The 21,243-nt window shown below is 40.0% G+C and overlaps 2 protein-coding genes across 2 annotated transcripts in view; one reads left to right on the top strand and one right to left on the bottom strand.

Moving 5' to 3' along the window:
* ZSCAN25 (zinc finger and SCAN domain containing 25) overlaps positions 1-21,243 on the top strand; it is a 174,442-nt gene that overhangs the window by 136,422 nt on the left and 16,777 nt on the right. The window lies entirely within an intron of this gene.
* CYP3A4 (cytochrome P450 family 3 subfamily A member 4) overlaps positions 1-21,243 on the bottom strand; it is a 24,817-nt gene continuing 3,574 nt past the window's right edge. The window contains exons 2-13 of the mRNA XM_003934216.4: positions 20,676-20,769; positions 18,124-18,176; positions 15,855-15,954; positions 12,881-12,994; positions 12,530-12,618; positions 10,783-10,931; positions 9,553-9,680; positions 8,409-8,475; positions 6,002-6,162; positions 4,329-4,555; positions 2,499-2,661; positions 1-195 (exon numbers count right to left, since the gene is read on the bottom strand). Of these exons, the coding sequence (XP_003934265.1) occupies positions 100-195; positions 2,499-2,661; positions 4,329-4,555; positions 6,002-6,162; positions 8,409-8,475; positions 9,553-9,680; positions 10,783-10,931; positions 12,530-12,618; positions 12,881-12,994; positions 15,855-15,954; positions 18,124-18,176; positions 20,676-20,769 (1,441 nt within the window). The 3' untranslated portion in view covers positions 1-99. The remainder of the gene's footprint in view (positions 196-2,498; positions 2,662-4,328; positions 4,556-6,001; positions 6,163-8,408; positions 8,476-9,552; positions 9,681-10,782; positions 10,932-12,529; positions 12,619-12,880; positions 12,995-15,854; positions 15,955-18,123; positions 18,177-20,675; positions 20,770-21,243) is intronic.

The raw sequence follows: 21,243 nt of genomic DNA on the forward strand, positions 1-21,243 counted from the left end.
TTAGATTAAGCCCATATTTATTTCAAGATTCTATTCAGAAAGTAATTTGAGGTCTCTGATGTTCTGAGGCACAGCTTTCTTCAAGAGCAAAGCAGAAGTTCAGGCTCCACTTACAGTCCCATCCCTTGGCTCAACCTTTAGAACAATGGGTTTTTCTGTTTGAAGAAGTCCTCCTGAGCGTAATTTCAGGGGGATCTGCAACAGTTAAACAAGCATATTGAGAAGCATTAAATAAAGCAAAAGTAGAAAGTATAGCATCAAAGTAAAAAAAAAAATGCATTAATGACAATAATGCTTTGTGAACATATGAAAACTACCTTCAGCACTACAAATCTTGGATTCTTTATACTTACTCTATAATGTGTGAAGACTGGATAGTGTGAGACCATTCATCATCTATCATTTAACAAAATATTTATGGAGCACCTATTCTGTGCCAGGCTTGAGACAAATTCGTGGGAACCTGTGTTCCTTTTGGATTCAAATTGTAAGTAAAAAGGATGAGTTTTTAAAATTTAAACCAGATTATTAGGTATGATGGCAAACTATTTTTGAAGAGTCATATAAAGTGAATTTTGTATATGTTGAAACTTTCAAGGTGATCATGAGTAGCTATTGTACATTTCAATTATATGGACAGTCTTCAACTTCCAGAGTCCAGTAATTCCTCCCAATTGAACCCATCCAGTGTAAAGATGGGAAGACACCTTCAGTAAGCATTATCATTTTATTTTTTCACATCTCCCCTTGGCTTCTAAGGGTAGTGCAAGTGGGGAACCCCTCAATTAATTCCTACAGTGTTTCTACTCAACTTTTCGCCCCATTCTTTTTTTTTTTTTTTAAGCCCCATTCTTACTGAGACACTCCTTCAGTATTGAGGGAACACAACAGAGTAATATTCTGATCTCCACAGAGTAAAGGGCAAGAAAACTGCCACGGAGATCAAGAAGTGCCAGCTTGGAAGCTTACCAGGGAGTACCTTCCCCATCCCAGGTGTGCCAGAGGACCACTTTCTCTCAGGACTGAGTCCCCTGCCTAAGCACACATATAGGATAGCTACACAGCTGACATGAAGCTATAAATAATATGGAATATGGAAATAATACGGAAACCATCTGTATCTTCTTCCTCTCCTATGTAGAAAACTTACTTAAGGGGCAGAGTTGCATAATAAATACATAAGACCTAGAAATAAGATTGATAGGGTCTTGCTTAATATTAAGGACTAACTGTGGTAGTCCTTAATATGAATCAATAACATCTATTCTTTAACTTCTTCAGGGAAAAGATTCCTAATCTTTCTACAAACATAAAACCTTATTATTTAAAAAATTTCAAAAGGCATGAATATATTTCCCTGCAGACATGCACATGCACATGTGCACACATGCACACACATATATACATGAATGTCATTTGTTAAATGTTCACATTAAATAGCTTAAATATATACATGAATGTCATTTGTTATATGTTCACATTAAATAGTTTTTATGCAAGCCAATTGACTGCACATCACTCCTTAAATATTTACCAAATGCTTGCATTAGATAAAGTCTCTTGTAAGGCACCACTGGGATATTTTAAAAGGAGTAAAATGAGAGAATATTGTTAAGGAAGGAAGATATTCTTAGATACAGAGAAAAGAGAACAAAACTCAGTGATTTAATAGCAAACTATGAAATTATATAATAATAGCCTCCAGTAACCAATAACAGAGCAGAGGAGAGGGACCCTGGACTAGGTGGAGAAGACACTTTGGAAGGGCTTGGGAATTGAACTAGGACTTGAAAGATAAGAACAGAATGAGCAAGAAAGAGGAAAGAACATTAATAGAGTTATAACTGGGTTGAAAAGTAGCCCAGTTGGATAGAGCTAGGCATCTGGAAGGTGAGGTCAGTCAGGATGGTCTTGGACTGTGGTAGTCCTTCATATCTACCAGAAATGCTTAAATTAGTCATTCTCAACCTTGGCTTCACATGAGAAACAATGTGGGAGCTTTTAAAGCCACACTCTGGGCAAATTAGTTTAGAATTACTGAGATGTCCCAGGCATCATGAATTTTTAAAGCTCCCTGGTGATTCAAATGTACAGCTAGTGGTTGGGAACCACTGTCATGAGAAAGCCTCTATAAGTTCTGGTGAGGGAGAGCACCATTGAAAAGTCAAAACAAGGTAATCATTGCACTTCATGATTGTGCAAAATACTTATCTTTCCAATCAACTTGAAATGGAATTTAAACTTTGCTCAAGTTCAGAGAGACTGCACATAATCATGGCATGGTAATCTACATTGACTTTAGATGATGTTTTTAATGCTATGGCTTTTTGACTCCACAACAGAAGCACCCTTAAAAATCATAGATGGGTCCAAATATATTCTTTGGCCCATAGAAGAAATTATTAAAAGATTAAATGAGCATATTCTTTTTAAAAAATATAGACCATTCAGTTAAAAGAATTTTTAGCAAAACATTATTTATACAAAAATTTACTTACCTGTGTTTCTTTACAAGGCTTGAAGGAGAAGTTCTGAAGGATTCTGATTAGAGCAAGTTTCATGTTCATGAGAGCAAACCTCATGCCAATGCAGTTTCTGGGTCCAGTTCCAAAGGGTGTGTATATGTAAGGATCTATGTTGTCCTTGTTATTCTTACTGAACCTAATTTCAGATTGGTAGATTAAAAAGTTAATGACATAATACCCTGAAGAGTTACATGTTAGGGTTTCTTACTTAGGGCCCACTCCTCAACTAGTAGTATACAGGATACTTTTGTGGGCTGGTCATTGAAATCCTGCTATGCTTATTTTGCGATGAGAATTGTAAGCTATAGATCCTTTCTACTCTCCTTACACTATAGGAGCTTTCAGTCTTGTTGAGATGAGATAAATGGTGTTGCATAGAATCTTTCTCTTTCTTTCTTTTTGAGATGGAGTTTCACTCTGTTGCCCAGGCTGGAGTGCAATGGCACAATCTTGGCTCACTGCAACCTCCACCTCCCAGGTTCAAATGATTCTCCTGCCTCAGTCTCCTGCATAGCTGGGACTACAGGCACTCACCACCATGCCCAGCTAATTTTTGTATTTTTAGTAGAGATGGGATTTCACCATGTTGGCCAGGATGGTCTCGATCTCTTGACCATGATCCGCCTGCCTCGGCCTCCCAAAGTGTTGAAATTACAAGCATGAGCCACCATGCCCGGCCAAGAATATTTATTTCTAAACACTAAACTTATATTCTTGCTGGTGATGTGTTGACACTATAAAAGGCAAATAAGTGATGAGACTGATTGATGGAAAAGTAGGTTCCTGCCTCAACTCACACTTATGTTGGTCATGTGGAAGGAGAAGGGGAAATTGTCTTGCACTATTTCAAAATTGTTATTTTGCACTTTCCTTCTCCTCTCCTCTCTTGTTTTTCTAATTCTCCTCCGTCTCCTCCCTACCTTCCCTCCTTCTTGTTCACTCCATTTCTCCCTGTTTCTCCTTCTTTCTCCCCCATTCCTCCATAAAATAGTTTAAGTCAGATAATTTACATGGCCATATGATGCTACTGTACTGATGTACAGCAGTATCATCACTGCTTTGTCTGTTCCACTAAGCTATAAATTCTTTGAAGATTAGAGCCAATAAAAAAATTTTATTCAAATTTGATTCCTAAATATTTGATTATATTAAGGAAAAAATATTCCTTTGAGGGATAAATAATAATAGCATTATGATCATGTGTTTTTAAGAGTCCATATATTTTGGAGACTTATGACCCTTAAGGACATAATTGATGACCTTCATCTTAAGTTGTTGGGACTGTGGGTAGCTGTAGCTTTCTTTTTTCTAGTCTGTGGTTTGTAAAGTGTGACAATGATCAGTTTGATGATTTTAAAAAAACTTTTGGGCCGGGCGCAGTGGCTCAAGCCTGTAATCCCAGCACTTTGGGAGGCCGAGGCGGGTGGATCACGAGGTCAAGAGATCGAGACCATCCTGGTCAACATGGTGAAACCCCATCTCTACTAAAAATACAAAAAATTAGCTGGGCATGGTGGTGCGTGCCTGTAATCCCAGCTACTCAGGAGGCTGAGGCAGGAGAATTGCCTGAGCCCAGGAGGCAGAGGTTGCGGTGAGCCGAGATTGCGCCGTTGTACTCCAGCCTGGGTAACAAGAGCGAAACTCCGTCTCAAAAAAATAAAAAAATAAATAAAAATAAAAATAACTTTTAAAAAAGACAAGCAAATGATTGTACAACCACATGACTGTCCTGTAGATTAAGAGAGCAGAATATGCTTGAACCAGTCTGGTTCAGGGAGGGCTCCCTTCCCAGGGGCCTTGTACCTTTCAGGGAGGAACTTCTCAGGCTCTGTCCAGTACTTTGGGTCATAGTGAAGAGCATAGCTTGGAATCATCACCACTACCCCTTTGGGAATGAACATCCCATTGATTTCAACATCTTTTTTGCAGACCCTCTCCAGTCTCATAGCAAGTGGGAATAATCTGAGTGTTTCATTCACCACCATGTCAAGATACTCCATCTGTAGCACAGTATCATAGGTGGCTGGTGCCTGGAAAGAAAGAAACAGATTTGGATACATTGAGAATTTGAATTAACTTTTAACTCAGTCCATGTAGTATTACTGAAGTGTTAGGAGCTTCAGAGACTAACTCATACTGGTAAAGGATCGTAGCATTCATAAAGTATTTTAATAACTGTTATGCCCACTGATGTGCTGAATGGCCCACTGAGATGTGTGGAGGAGTAATGAAGGTGGGAGACATTCGGGACCATCCTCACCCCAGGTACTAAAAATCTTTAGCATAACTGTATAGTGGTTTTTCTTTCTCATGGAAATAGATGTGACTAATAGGCTATGACAACTAGCATCAAATAAAATGTGATAAAGTGACTGTCACCTTTCAAAAAAGAAGTCACATGCCTGTAACCAGGAAAGTAAAAACAGATAAAAGGAGCAAATTATCTGTGCCACACAAGGATTATTGGTTGCAAAGTCCTGCATGGTAACTTTTTGTTATACATACAAACAAGAGTTACAAAGCAGGATTTGTATTATATATGTCTGTGTGTACAAAAAAAAAAAAAAAAAGCAGGACTTTTGTTATATAAATAAATGTGGAAAGACACACTGTATTATATAAAATCTCTATCAATAATTTGAGAATAAACTAGTCCCTTTCTATCCCAAATATGACAAAAGAAGATTCTGGTTGGATGTCACCAGAGCACACAATTTCAATGCTAGTGAAAGTTATAAAGAGGCTGGAACAGCCCTGTCCTCATTTGTTGAAACAGTCTCCTAGTTGTTACTTCAGGGCTGGACTGTAATCTCTGTCCCTTTGTGTTCACCTCACTGCCACACCAGGGCCAGCCCCAGAAGCTAGGTTTCTTCATACCACAAAGAATCCCAGTTTTGGCAGAGGCCTGAAAACACTGTGGGTGATATGTACCTTGTACTTGGTGTTATATTTGGAAGGCAGTATTATAGAGGTTAAGAGTTCAGCTCAGGAGTCAGATACCCTGGTTCCTAGCTTGGCTTCTTCACCAGTGGCTACCTGACTGGAACATGAGACAGGTATGGGGCAGAGGTGAGTCAGCCTGCACAGCACACCCAGGACCAAGCTCTGTCAGACCACAGCCAGACCAGAGCCAGTCCTGCCAATGTCAGCAGAGCTCACTATCCAGACGTGTGAGCAACAAATGCTTATTGTTGGATGCCACTGAGGTTTTTGGATGTTTTTAACTTAGCATTATTGTGGTAACAGAAAGCAGATGAACCAGGGCCAGTACTGTTTTACAAAGATCTTATAGTTTTGCTAGTCACAACCATTCTCTATGTTTCTCCCCTTGTGTTTCTCCTCAGAGCCTTCCTACATAGTGTCAGTGAAAGAATCACTAATTATGCTTTTTATAAAAATTCTCCTGGGAAGTGGTGGGGAGGCATTCTTGCTAAGGCTTCACCTCCTCCCTCCTTCTCCATGTATCATCCACTCACCTTGTTGGGTAAAACTGCATCAATTTCCTCCTGCAGTTTCTGCTGGACATCAGGGTGAGTGGCCAGTTCATACATAATGAAGGAAAGAGTACTGCTGGTGGTTTCATAGCCAGCAAAAATAAAGATAATTGATTGGGCCACGAGCTCCAGATCAGACAGAGCTGAAAGGAGAGGAAAGACATTTTAAGTAAATTAGGTCAATGGAGGGCATCATAGTTTAGATGAAGAGAAATCTAAGTGAAGCCCTCAAATCCCTAGGGGAAAAAACAGAAAAGCAATTCAGAGTCACACTGGGGGTGGTTTCACTTTGATATGTATCTTACAGAGCCAGAACAAGGCAAATCATTTTCATCCAGTTTTCCCCAAGGTATACAAGAATGTGGGCCATCCACTTCTCCTCCTGCCATCCCCAACACCTGCACAACTGGGTAATTTCCAGAGAGAGTGTTTCTACATAACCTACTCAGTGTTATGGGTATGCTTCTTGAATGATCCTAAAAGTACTTTATTGTAAATTAATATGGGGTAGTCTTCTCCCCCAAGAAAGATGTAATTTATTTTAGCTACAATATACCTTGACAAACTTTGAGGGAATTTGCAACATTAATGGTTAAATATAGGGAAAATTAAAGGACCTTTCCTGTAGATATGTTTGAGGGAAGTTAAGGGACCAATACTAGACTACAAACCATCTCTAGCTACTCAGAGTGTGGTCCACAGTTCAGAGGCATCTGGGAGTTTATTAGAAATGCAAAATCTCAAACCCCACCCTTGAACTACAGATTCAAAATCTGAACTTTCACAAGATGCAGTGATTTGTTTGCATAGCCTAGCTTGAGAAGCATGGATTTTATCTTTGAGAGGTGTTAGGTGATAGATCTAGGCTACAGGTTTCAGAATTTGCTATCTCAGGATGTACAGGAACTAGAGATGGAAAAAAGGCTATATGATTGGTGACTGATTGTAGTCTGATGAATGGCATTAAAAGAGCATAAGCTCCTATGATTACAAGTTGGCTCCCCTCTTGATTTGTCTCCTGAGAGAAGCTCAGGATGCTCCATCACTCATCTATTTGATCAGGACTGGATTAGGACCTTAGAGACCTGGAACACAGAAATAAATATGGTGCCTGCTCCAACCATGTAATTCACAACTAAAACCAATATTAAATGAGTGTGAGAAAGGTCAACAGAGCTGTGATTTACCAGTGAAGATTTCTGTGATGTAGTTGTGGGTAAATTAAACTATCTAATAATTGTATTCAGTTACCGTGAACCTGATGATACTGATGCGGAATTGAACTGTACGCTCAAAGTTTAGAGCTCTCCTGTCCAATAAGGTAGCCTCTATCCACATGTGGCTATTTAAAATCAAATTTCATTCAATTAAGCTTAAATACCATTTAAAATTGTTCTTCAGTGGCACTAGCCACATGTCCAGTGCTCAATAGCCTTATGTGTCTAGTGATTTCTGTATGAAACAGTAAAACAATACACTATTTCCTTTATCACAGCAAGTTCTATTGTGATAGATTAATAGATAGATAAATGATATATGATAGAAAATAGGTAAGTAGATAGGTGATAGTTGGACAGATAATTGATAGATGATAGACAGACAGAAGTAGATGTAGACATGGACATATTTAAAGCAGACTACTAGAGTTAGCCCAGTCCTGCTTTCTAGAACCAATGGGTAAATATACAGGAATTTTGTGAGATGGTTGCCAAATCTTGGTGGCTTGAAATTGACCATGGTCATCATTTTGCCACTGTCATTATAATAATTACTTTAGTAAAAACCATACATGGGTTGTAGGTGAAAGATTAAAGACAAAGAGGATATTTAGTTGGTCTCAGATATTTCCCCTACAAGTTACTTATCCATTTGAAAGGGAAAAAATAACTTTGCAGTAGATTAGCCTGGTGAACACACTTTCAGCAAGTACTGCCAGTTAAAATCACCCTTATTTGGACAGCATATCTCCTGACTGGATGTTAGATATATTAGGTTGCTGTAAAAGTAATTGCAGTTTTGGCCATTAAAAGTCATGACAAAAACCGCAATTACTTTTGCAGCAACCTAATAAATTTCCAGGCAGAAGTTTTGTTTCAGTGGATCTGGAGGAGACTGAGAACTGACATTTGATCTGATGTAGGTGATCCACTGACCGCTGACATTATGGCATGCCAGGTTTGCTTAGGTTGCCCTTTAAGCTTAGAACATGGCTATCTATGCCTGTACGCCTCTGAAAAGTATCTCCGCTACCATTTATACATCCAAACATGTATCGTTCTGCTATGTGACAGAAATTCTCATCTTCCTCGAATACTTCCTGCACATTTTCAGAACAAGGACCTCCCTCTTAGTGCCCCACCAGTAGCCCCCAGAAGCACTCTTTGGTTACCTTTGTGGGACTCAGTTTCTTTCGAATTCTGGGAGTCAATCATCAACTGAAGGAAATCCACTCGGTGCTAGAAGCAAAAAGAGACATTACATTGACAGAAAGTGACTCATCAAGTCAGAAGTAAATCAGAAGTGCAGTCCTCAGCCTCCCTTCTGAGAATATGGCCCCTTGAAGACCAGAAATCTGATGGGTGTTGCCTGAGTCACCAGTGAAAAAAATATCCATCTAAATCCTTGGAAAGCAGGATGTTTTCCTGAAACAAATCTGGCTATCATGTTCAATTGCTTTTTGGTCTTTGCTCCTTACTGATCCTCAGTCCCCTGTCTTTTGGACATAGCTTCCTGGCCAAAGAGTTGCTAGCTCTTTCTGTGGGCATAACTGGTACCCATGAAGAAGCCCTGGACCTCTTATTCTTGTCTTCCTCCCAATGTCCACAAAGATTAATCTCCTGACATTTCCAGAACTTAGCAGCTTTGGTGGGAGCATCTTCAAATACTCCAACATTCCCAAACTCTATACAATCTTTATTGACACCTGGGTTACCCAGTCCTGCCTCTGTGACCTGCAGACATCTTTGGCTGACCTCTAGGGCTCATAAAAGCAAAGTTGAGTTAGCCAACCTTGCAGCCTCAATTCCCAGAGAAGACCTCTGTTCACTTCAGGTTGTGAGAGGGCTCAGATGTAACACACACTATACTTCAGCAAGTGGCCTGATAGGGCCTTTCATTGCAGAATGTGTAAAATAACAGGCTTGTATTTGAAATGACTCTTTACCAATCTATGATCTGGGGAAAGTATAATACCAGTAAAATATATTTCCAAACAGTAATGTTTATCCTTTGACAATTTATTGAAGGGAAGTCAAGTGGTAAAATTTTATCTTTATAGTATTTATGCCATGGCATACTAATTGTTGCACCTGATAACAAATTTTAAGTGCTGTCTCTGACTCATTCTCATGTCTCCTTCCCCAAACTACACCTTCTGCATTCCTACCAAATGAATTCTCCTGCTCTAAACATAAGTACTCTTCATGTTAAAATCTTTATTTTAAAACATACAGGTAAGTGCACCAATCATATGTATATTATCTAACAAGTTATGAAAAAATAAACATCCTCCTATAACTACCACCAGATTTTACCTTATGTGTATCTTTGAGGCGACTTTCTTTTATCCTTTTTATAGATTTTCTTAAAAAACTTGTAGAATCTCTTGGAAACATAGAAATATTTAATGCTTCAAAAATTGGGGTAAGGAATGGGAAGAGTACTGTAGGAAAAACACAACAACAGAAGAGGAAACCATTGTGAACATGCAAAATTTACCAGAGCAATTCTAATTTTCTCTACCAATCAGAAGAGTAAAAGACATCAAGGTTGTCAACTGGAAGCCATTCCTTCTATGACTTTTGCCCATCTTCCAGGCCAGTGGCTGAGCAAGGGCAGGTCTATACATAGGGACCACCACTACAGAAGTGAGGTCAGCAGCCCCTTCTGCGTCTTTCGAATGATGAAAGAAACAAAATTCAATATCCTAATTTCTTAGCCTTTATCTATTGGACTAGAGTCTCTTAGGATAACCCAAATCATAATTTGCTGCTTAAATTAATCATGCTGTTCAAGAAATAGTCGTCACGATAGAAATAACATAGCATATCTCTGTCACCTATTCATGGAATAAAGCTAAAATCAATAAGGGAAAGACAATTGGGAAACTGACACATATGTGAAAGTTAAATAATAAACTCTTAAGTAACCAATGAGTCAAAGTAGAAACCCAAAGGGCAAATAGGGACTGTTTTGAGGTGAAAACAAATTAAGATGTGATAGGCCAACTCATGGGATTTAGCAAAGGAAGTGCTCAGAGGGAAATTTATAGCTATAATGTCTAAACTTAGGAGAACAAAAAATCACAAACCAGTAATCTACATTCATGCCACAACACAGTAAACAAAGAAGTGCAAACTAAGCCTAAAGCCAGCAGAAGAAAGAAAATGATACAGACTGAAGTACAAATTCATGAACCAGAGAATAAAAACACTGACAAATTAATACCATTTCTATGAAGTGTCCAGAATAGGCAGCTTTCTGCCTCTTTATGTTTTCTGTACATAAATACAAAGAGGCAGAAAGTTGATTAGTGTTACATATAATGACGGTTTGTGGCAGGGGGTTGATAGCTTAAAGTGTATAAGGTCTCTAGATTGACAAAAATGTTTTAGGGTTTACAATGGTGATGGTCACACATATCTTCAAGCACATTGCAAACCACTGAACTGTACATTTTAAGTGGATGAATTACATGGTATGTGAATTACATCTCAATAAAGCAGTTATTTTTAAAAGAGAAAAGGAAATAGTAGTTCACATACTTATTGAGAGAAAGAATGGATCTGAAAAGTCAAATCTTATAAGCTTCCTGGTGTTTTCCACAAAGGGGTCTTTTGGATTGTTGAGAGAGTCGATGTTCACTCCAAATGATGTGCCAGTGATCACATCCATGCTGTAGGCTCCAAAGATGCTGAGTGGAGAAAGACATGGAAAATTAAAATCAGCACCACTCTACCATCCTTCCACTGTACATGCAACAGGAAACCCACATATCCAGTCAAGACAAAGAGCCACAGACTTTCAGAACTATCTACTCGATCATCTTCCATCACACCCCCTCAGAAGGTGGTTATCAGGTGCTAGTGATGCAGCTGGCCCTATGCTGGGTGTGATGGAGACACCAAGCTGAGTTAGACTCACCTCTGAGGTCAAGGAATCCAGTCATAGAAAGACAGAGACCCATTATCAGACAACCATAGTAGCATGTATTGAGTGTGGATGATATAAGATGTGTAAGCACTGTACTTTAGCAGGACGAGAGTAGAATAATTAACTCATCCTAGTGGATTCAAGAAAGGTGATATCTGACTACAGACTCTATGCCCAGAGCTGATTCCTCTTCAGCACTTAACAGCAACATCCTGTTCTGAGCTCCCAGAAATATTGTCCTTATTCTCTCCACTCCCTGCTAAAGCTTTGGAAAGTTCCACTGTCCCCAGCTCTTGTGAGCTGAGGTTGCCCTGATGGCAGAATCATTTTTATAAAATATAATGACCAAGAACGTCCTGGTTAAAAATAATCTCTCAGCCAGGCACGGTGGCTCAAGCCTGTAATCCCAGCACTTTGAGAGGCCAAGGCAGGTGGATCACAAGGTCAAGAGATCGAGACCGTCCTAGTCAACATGGTGAAACCCCATCTCTACTAAAAAAAAAAAAAAAAATACAAAAAATTAGCTGGGCATGGTGGCGCGTGCCTGTAATCCCAGCTACTCAGGAGGCTGAGGCAGGAGAATTGCCTGAACCCAGGAGGCGGAGGTTGCGGTGAGCCGAGATCGTGCCATTGCACTCCAGCCTGGGTAACAAGAGCGAAACTCCGTCTAAAAAAATAATAATAATAATAATAATAATCTCTCAAAAATTGATATGGAAATTCCTATACCTGAGTGACCACATATCCCCATTCTGCCCAGGACAGGCTCAGATTACACCCATTATTCCTGCAAAATTGAAGTACATACTAGTGTAGACAGCAAATAATAGGCTTGCCTTACCTATGGTGTTTCTAGCACCCTCTCTAAGACTGGGGGAAAAAGTAGTAGTGGGAATGTTTAATCTTTTGTATGTTACTCACATCCTCAGAAAAACCATGAAAGGATCAAAGTTACTTAAAGTTCTCCATTATAACTTTCCCACCCTACTCACTGCCAACCAACAGATACCAAGTGCCTTCCCTTTCCACCATCCCATACACTCCATACTTAAAACTTTGATATAATCATGCTTTTTTCCCCCTAAAGTAGGTATTTAGTCTTCCAGAATATTCAGGGTGACAATTTATCAGATAAGTAAATCGTGGCTCATGTGCACAGGGGAGAAGACCCTTTACCTCCAGCTGCGCCACTTCCTCATGGGAGCTGCCCCATCTTGGGTGACCCATGGGAGTTGCAATATCACAGCCTTCCTTTTGTCTGGTCACTGGAATAACCAAACAGTGGCAATATTAGCTCCGTGGCAGGCAGCTGGAGAGGCTAATGATGGCTAAGAACCCCATGGCTGTGCTCCTACTTACTCTTTCATGTTGATGGGCTTGCCTTTCTCTGCTTCCCGCCTCAGGTTTTTCACCAACACCTCTCCATACTGGGCAATGATAGGGACCATCTAAGCACAAAACACACCACCCATAGTTAAAAGCACAGACTCAAGTCCCAGAAGGACATGGCTTTCTCCAGCATGGAGCAGTAAGTGACATTTTATAATGAATTTTGTGATGTCTTTTCTGTACATAAACATAAAAGACCATTTTTAGGAAGCTCAAATTCAGTGGACTAACCTTTAGAAAGGGACTGTGATCTTACTTTCTACCTGTCCCCATCAGCTTCATTCTTTAAGTTTCTAATTAAAACTCACGTTATTTTCATACCTCCTTGAGTTTTCCACTGGTGAAGGTTGGAGACAGCAATGATCGTATTCTCTTCCATTCTTCATCCTCAGCTATAGAGATGGCACTTTTCATAAATCCCACCGGACCGAAAGGCTAGAGTTCAAAGCAGAAACATTTTGTCCTACATAAGTTGTGGAGATCTCCATGGTTGTAGAAAATGTGTTAAACAGGCATCACATTAACAGATATTTAGTGACTGTCTGCTAGGTGACAGGCCCTATGCTAGATGCTCAATAGAGATTTATCCCAGATGCCCGGTATCCTGGGATGTATTTGCATGTGGGGCAGTGTTCAAGAGACCCAGCCACCTGATGTGGTCTCCAGCCTCTATATCCCAGTCTCCTTTTGTATGCAAATTCTCCACATGGTAGGGAACCTGGTCTTCCAGTGGAATAGACAGGATGAAGACCTAGGACTTGCCCCCAGGACTGTACAGTCTAGAGAGGGAGTGGTGACAGACAGGCAGGCGGCTTTGCTGGACTGTATGTGGCCTCAGACAAGCTCTGTCTTTATGTTCACCTACAACATGGATAACTTGAAAAAGAGGTCCCTTGATGTGGTGATTAAAAAAAAAAAATAGTAGGTAAAATTTTTAAAACTAGGAATATATTTTGAAGAAATAATGAGATTCCATGAAAATTCTTTTCTCTTAATTTTTTATTCCATAGATAGAAAAAGAGGTAATTATTTTTGCCAACTTGGAACTGGCCTATCAAGCCAACATGCTTGAAACTTTCTTTCATCTTCCATAACCATATTTTGTTTTATAATGAGCACTTCCAGCACTCATTTATGACAAAAACTCAGCAAATTAGGGAGAGAAAGCGCCTCAATTTGATAAAGGGAATCTGCAAGAAAAAAAACACCCAGTTCATCTAAGTAATGCTTAGTGATGAAAGACCGAATGCTTCCCTCCTAAGATTAGGAACAATTCAAAAATTCACCACATTTACTCAACATTATACTGGGAAGTCCTAATGCAATAGACAAGAAAAAAGAAATAAAAGGCATACAAATTGGAAAGGAAATAAAAGAATTGTCTCCATTTCCAGGTGACATAATTGTCAATGTACAAAATCTCAAGGAATATACAAAAAGACTTGTAGAACTACTAAGTTTTGCAAGGTTCTAGGATACAAGATCAACACACAAAAACCAAGCACATTTCTATGTAACAACAATCAATATCTGAAAATACAAGAAAAACATAATATAATTTAGAGTCACTCCAACAAAAATGAAATACCTTAGCGGTAAATCTGACAAAACATGTACAGGATATCTATGCTGAAAACTACAAAATGTTAAAAGCAGTCAAAAGAAACCTAAGGAAATGGAGAGGCAACTATGTTCATGAATTGAAATACCAAACATAGTAAAGATACAGATTTTCCCTAAGTCGATCTATACATTTAATTCAATTCTTGTCAAATTAACAGGTTTATTTGTAGACACTGACAAACTCATTCTGAATTTTTATGGAAAAACAGAAGACCAGGAAAAGCTAAAACAAATCTGAAAAAATAAGTCAATAAAAGTGGGAAGAATCACTCTACATGATGTTAAGAGTTACTATACAGCCTGTCACACACAGTATCACCAAAGCAAGCCATAGACAGCCTGCATGACCTAAGAGGATCTGGGGCAATACAGATCATCAAGCAATACAGTTATCTTCGTGAATTTTGGGACAAATTAGCTGTATATCTATCATCAAGAGATTCATAATCAAGATCTGTATCAAGATAAAGCATTTCAAATAGCACATGTATGACCATGTCTGAAATGTAAGCGTTCTCTAGCATAATTTGTATCGAAATAAACTACGTTATCAACTTGAATGTAAATGTACATGTTCAGATATTCCTAAAGCTTATATTGACCAAAAAAAAAAAAAAAGAGTTACTGTACAGCTACTAGAGTCACTGCGTGTGGTATTGGTGGATGAATAAACACAGTGATCAATGGGACGGAATAGCAAATGAGAGATGCACAGAAATAAGCCCAATTGATTTTTAAAATATGCCCACCTTTCCAAAAATGGTGTTGGAACAACTGGACAGCCAAAAGCCACACAAAAAATGAACCTTGATTTAAATCTCATACCTTATGCAAAAAATAACACAAAATGGATAATAGAGTTACATTTAGTAAAGCATTAAACTTTATGACTTTTAGAAAAAAACAGCAATATAGGAAGAAGGGCTAGGCAAAGAACTTTCAGACTTGACACCCAAAACACAATCCATAAAAGGAAATATTAATACGTTGACCTCCTAAAAATAAAAAAGTTTGCTCTGATCTAGACCCTGTCAGAGAAAAAGACTTGTGACTGTAGGATAGCGGAAGGGAGCCACATGGTGATGGAATGGGTATTCATCTTGATCATGCTGATCACTGATAAATTTGTACAGAACTACACACACATTTAAGACCAGCCTGGCCAATTTGGTGAAACCCCATCGCTACTAAAAATACAAAAATTAGCTGGGCATGGTGGTGCGTGCCTGTAGTCCCAGCTACTTGGGAGGATGAGGCAGGAGAATCCTTGAATCCGGGAGGGAGAGTGTACAGTGAACCAAGACTGCACGACTGTACTCCAGCCTGGGCGACAGAGCAAGACTCCATCTCACAACACACACACACACACACACACACACACACACAACTACACATACAAATATACAAGTGAGGGCACATAAAACGGGTGAAATCTGAATAAGCTCTGTAAACTGTATCAATATATTAATGTCAATTTCCTGTACTATAGTAACATGAATATACTGTATTTATAGTTATGCAAGATTGCAAGATGTTACCATTGTGGGGGACAGGATGAAGTGTATGTGGAACCTTCCTGAACATTTTTTAGGCAATTGTCTATGAATATATAAGAATTTCAAAATAAAAATTTAATCAATCAGCATTTAAATTTCAAAAAATAGATGCTTACCCTCCGGTTAGTGAAGACAGAGTAACATTCTTTCACTAGCACTGTTTTGATTATGTTGGGATCTGCGATAGCCAGCACAGGCTGTCGACCATCATAAATCCTGTGTGGAAAAAAAAAGAGTTGATTAAACATCAACAGCCTTATTCTACAGCCGGAGCCAAACCCAGGAAGCCAGACTTTGACCCTCACATTACATAAACCGCTCCTTGTACAATCCACAGCAACCTTAGGTTCTAGTTCATTAGGTATGGCACATGGCAAGAGTCTGACACAGGAGCCACCCAAGTCTTCATATGACAAAGGGTAATGTGGGCCAAACAGGGAAGAGACATTCAAAGACAAAAGAGCTCTTCAAAGAGATCATGCTTAGAAATATAGGAGAGCATTTGTTAAGCTGGGTGGTGCATACGTGGGTATTTCCCATGCCATTCTCCATAATGTTTCATATGTCTAAATATATATATATTTGAGATGGAATCTCGTTCTGTCACCCAGGCTGGAGTGCAATGGCACTATCTCGGCTCACTGCAACCTCCGCCTCCTAGGTTCAAGCAATTCTCCTGCCTCAGCCTCCCGAATAGCTGGGACTACAGGTGCATGCCACCACGCTTGGCTAATTTTTTGTATTTTTCATAGAGACAGGTTTCATTGTGTTAGCTAGGGTGGTCTTGATCTCCTGACCTCGTGATCTGCCCATCTTGGCCTCCCAAAGTGCTAGGATTACAGGCATGAGCCACTGCACCCAGCCCAAAATATCTCACTTTTGAAAAGAATATTAGGTTCATGAAAAATTGAAGGTAGGTAAATCATCAGATGCTCACAAGAGTAAATGTTGCAAGGGGCAGTTGGTGTGGGGGCCCATGGACCTCCCGAGCTGTGTGTTCTTTCTACTCAGTCGTGTTGCCTGTATGAGCCGTACCAGCTCCACAGCACCCTGCAGCCAGCACTGCGGTTTCTGAGGACTTGGTGAGAGAAGATGAAGCACAAAGAGACAAAGCCTTCTCCCACTTGCTTCTAGTGAACAAACACACCACTGCCCCTCCTCCACTGCTCTCACCAAACCTCTAGCCCCTCTGACAGGGAACAGCTGCTGCAGTTGGCTGAGGCCACCTGATAAAATCACAGTCCGTCAGCCCCCCAGGGAACACAATGGTTTAAGAATATTCAGCATCTCTTCTTCAAAGTAAGCAAAATGGTATAAGCCAATATGTACCTGTATATCCTTCTATTAAAAAGTCTTGGCTTAAATTTAATAACAAAATGGAAGGAAAAATTCCACACTTGCAGTGGAAAAAAAAAAAAAAAAAAAAAAAAAAAAAAAAACAAAAACCAGTAGAGCATAAATGGTTTCCCAGATACAGTTTCTCTGTATCTCTCAACCCTTCTTTTAAAAGTTCATTAATTCCAAAGTTTAAATGAAAGAGTTTTGACTTTTAATTGGAAGTGAATCGATGTGGGAAGATGATGCCATGCATTTATGAGCACATATTATAAAAGTCTTGAGACAATGCATGTGATAAAAGGCACCTAAGGAAGAAAAAAAGAAGAGAGGAATGGGCAGACACTGGTCAGAAGGCAATGCTGGGAGTCCCTGAGCCAACAAAGCCTGGAGAAGAGTTGTAACCACAATGCTGCCAGCCTAGTTCAGACTGAAAAGCTCGACATCCTTGGTAGGACAGGCCTCAAAAAGTTTTACAGTAGTGTGAACGTTGTCAGAACCAAAATGATGTCACTATGTGTGTGTGTGTGTGTGTGTGTGTGTGTGTGTGTGTGTGTGTGTAAAAACCCTGACAAATAAGGCTATGAAGAGGGGATTCACATGCTTGTGTGCCTGACAACAAAAGTACCACAAAAGACTTTGCAAAACCACAGGCTTGCACAAAGACCATCCCAACCTTACATAAAAATAGTTTTTCAGGGACACCTGCCCAGCAACTGCCTGTTCAACCTTGGTGTGGAGCCACCCTTGTTACTGATCTTTGTAGGGAAGGATAATTATTTCAAAACTGGTATGAAACCCCCCTCCTGTTTTCCTTGGAGCATCTTGGTTTTGCTTTACCACCCCCCCGAATTTGCATGTAGTTTATAATGGCACACAGATTCCCATTGCAATAATTATCCTCTTCTTTCAGAGAAGTTCTCTGTTTATAGTTAGGTTGACAAGAGCTTTATCCGAAGGACAGTCTCTGGGCTGAGACTGTCCTCTGTGCAGTGGGGTAACCTCATCATAGAAACAAGTCTATCCAATGGAGGTTTCCAGAATACTCACCCCCACACTTTTCCATACTTTTTATAACATTCCATGTCAAACTTCCAAAAGCCCTGGGAGGAGAAACAAAATAATACTTGATTATTATTTTAAACGTACTAAACCCTGTCTCTAAATGGAACCGAAAACAGTCGAGTCCAATGAAATCAGACTTGCTGGCAGTTAGAGGAAGCTTATTTAGAGACGTCATAAGGGAAAGGAGAGAAAACAGAGGAGATATTTGAAATGGGAAATTTAAAAATCACTCTTGAATTTCCTCCAAGTGTTGTGGATACTGAATGACTTATCCTTGTGTATAAATACTAAGCAACTCCTTGTCTTTCAATGTCTTTTTCTTTTTCATGTGTTGTCTCTAAAATCTGATAAATCCCTGAATGATCACCTCCAGGGACAGTGGGGAAACTGAAGCTGAGGGAATGTGAGTGTCAGAAGGGAATGCACAGCCTTTGATTTCTTTGTTCATCATCCTTTTCATTTATTTCATGAGCTCGCTCTAGAATTCTAGCAGAATTAGTAAGTTACAGACCCCAAGGACCTCTTTTAGTCTAGCAGATTTAGGTAAGTCTGAGGCATGTTGTTGAGTGAGAAAATGAGTGAGCAACAGAATGACAAAGTGAACTTGCTTTCCAGTTTTCCAGCTTAACATGGAAGTTACGAGAAAATGTCACCTCTACACATCAAACACAACAAATTATGACACTGGCTCAGAGTTTTCACTGAAACTTAAAAACAATTGTGGTACTTCCTCAAGGACCTAGAAATAGAAATTCCATTAGACCCAGCAATCCCATTACTGGGTATATACCCAAAGGATTATAAATCATTCTGTTATAAGGACACATGCACATATATGTTCATTGCGACATTGTTTACAATAGCAAAGACCTGGAACCAACCCAAATGCCCATCGACGGTAGGCTGGACAAGGAAAATGTGGCACATATACACCATGGACTACTATGCAGCCATAAAAAATGATGCGTTTATGTCCTTTGTAGGAACATGGATGAATCTGGAAACCATCGTTCTTAGCAAACTGAAACAAGAACAGAAAATCAAACACCACATGTTCTCACTCATAGGTGAAAACATATGGACACAGGGAAGGGAGCATCACACACTGGGGTCTGTTGTGGGGGGCCAAGGGAGGGACAGCGGGGGCATGGGGAGGTCAGGGAGGGATAACATGGGGAAAAATACCAGATGTAGGTGACGGGGGGATAGAGGCAGAAAACCACATTGCCAAGTGTGCACCTAAGCAGCAATCCTGCATGATCTGCACATGTACCCCAGAACCTAAAGTACAATAAAAAAAAAATCCTTCCTGTTTCTATATTTCAGGGGCGATGTTTTAACTATGCAAAAAGAGGTCCCAGGAATGTATATTTTGGGGGTATATCTACTAAAGAGTTGACCTGGGAAAGGTGGTGGGGAAATTATTGCCTTTGCAGAGGGAAAACATAGGAAGCTCCTGGGTAGTAATTAGACAACAAAGCCCTCACTTGGGAGAATTAGAATCTGAGAAATGAGACTCAGGTATGCAGGAAAGATGATCTAAGCCAGAGAGCCGACTGCTGCTGCTGGCCCTGTGGACGTGAGCTCTTCATTTTCCATCCAGGGGCCAGGCCCCTGGCAGAGCATCCGACCCAGTTAGGCACAAAGGCTGGGCCAAAGTTCACAGTCCGTGTGGCACATACGGCATTCTATTCAGTCAAATTAAATACTTAATAATTTTGTCACATCATCCCCCTTTCTAGTGATTTTGCATGTGATTCCCTTTTTGTGTGAAAAGCACACACACACACACACATAAATTCATTTTGTGCTTAAATATCTGAGGTTGATAGACAACCACTATCTCATCATCTCAGTTATATCCACTCCCTGCTCAGACTCACCCACAGGGTGCAGCTTTTGAGGAGAAGAAGTAAAGCAGAAAACCTTTGTTCTGTCTCTCACATCTACAAAAGATGTCATGGGAAGTAAGAGCTGGGGTAGAGTCATAGAAATACTATCAGGGAATTTAGCATTTTTTGGAGACTACTCAAATAGGTGCAAACGACCCAATGGTAAATACTTGGGCGCCCCAATAAACTGAGTTTCAAAGCTGTCCAGGAGGAAGGGGGAAAAGGCTAACTCATGAGCTCTTGCTACACAGAGGAGAGTTTGACTCTCATGTACACAGACAACAAGCCACAATTGGAAGGTCCTGTTACTACTTTTAATACTAAGTATGACTGTACCTTCCTGGGAACCTGCACGGAGCAAGAAAATCCTCTTTATGGTGCTCACAAAGTCTGCACATCAAGTTCTGAACATCAGGTTGCTGATCTCCCTGAGATTTGGGCTGTTCGACTGAGGCAAACCTGAGGTTCCTGAGAGTGAACAAGAGCCCCGGGGTAATCTTTGCTGTGCTCTGGGTGATGTCTGCACACTGTTTCTGAAAGTGTAAAACCTCAGACCTTCCTCCCAAGGAGAAACATTTTTACTGATGGAACTAAGTTGCTCTTTGCCATCATAAGAAGCAAAACGGGGAGCTCCAGAACACTCACCTGACGGTAGGACAAAACAGTTCCGAAAAAGGGCAGAGGTGTGGGTCCCGGAATTCCAAGCTTCTTAAAAAGCCCATGTGAATGAGTTCCATATCTACAAAGTGAAACAGAAGTCAGGTTGCAGGGATTGTGACTTTACAGATATAGGGGCTGGTGAGTCACTGAGGAACTGAAATTGTCAAGAGAGGGAGGTAACATTAAGGCAATAAGTAATAAGAGTAACTCCAACAGCAAAGATGATTATTTGTTCATCAGGTCCTTTCCTGCCTCCACCATGAGACCTCAAAAAGTCACAATGATTAGCTAAAAGCAGCTGAAGTCTTCCTGGTCCCAGTCCTGGAGTGAATACTTCATAAATGTCCTCAAACGTGAGTGCTACTGAGAGGTTCAGGTGGGAAGTCTTCCCGGGCACTTCATTCCCTTATGTCTATCTAATAAGTGGACTCTTCCCTGATTTGGGAATCCTCATCCTAGGTAGAAAGGGTGACATTTTTGTCTTCTGCAGTGATGAGATTTTGCATCATTGTATACAGTCAACCACAGAGGGTCACTGAGAGCCTATGGCGAC

This window comes from Saimiri boliviensis, chromosome 20 (assembly GCF_048565385.1).
Source record: "Saimiri boliviensis isolate mSaiBol1 chromosome 20, mSaiBol1.pri, whole genome shotgun sequence".
Lineage (NCBI taxonomy): Eukaryota > Metazoa > Chordata > Mammalia > Primates > Cebidae > Saimiri > Saimiri boliviensis.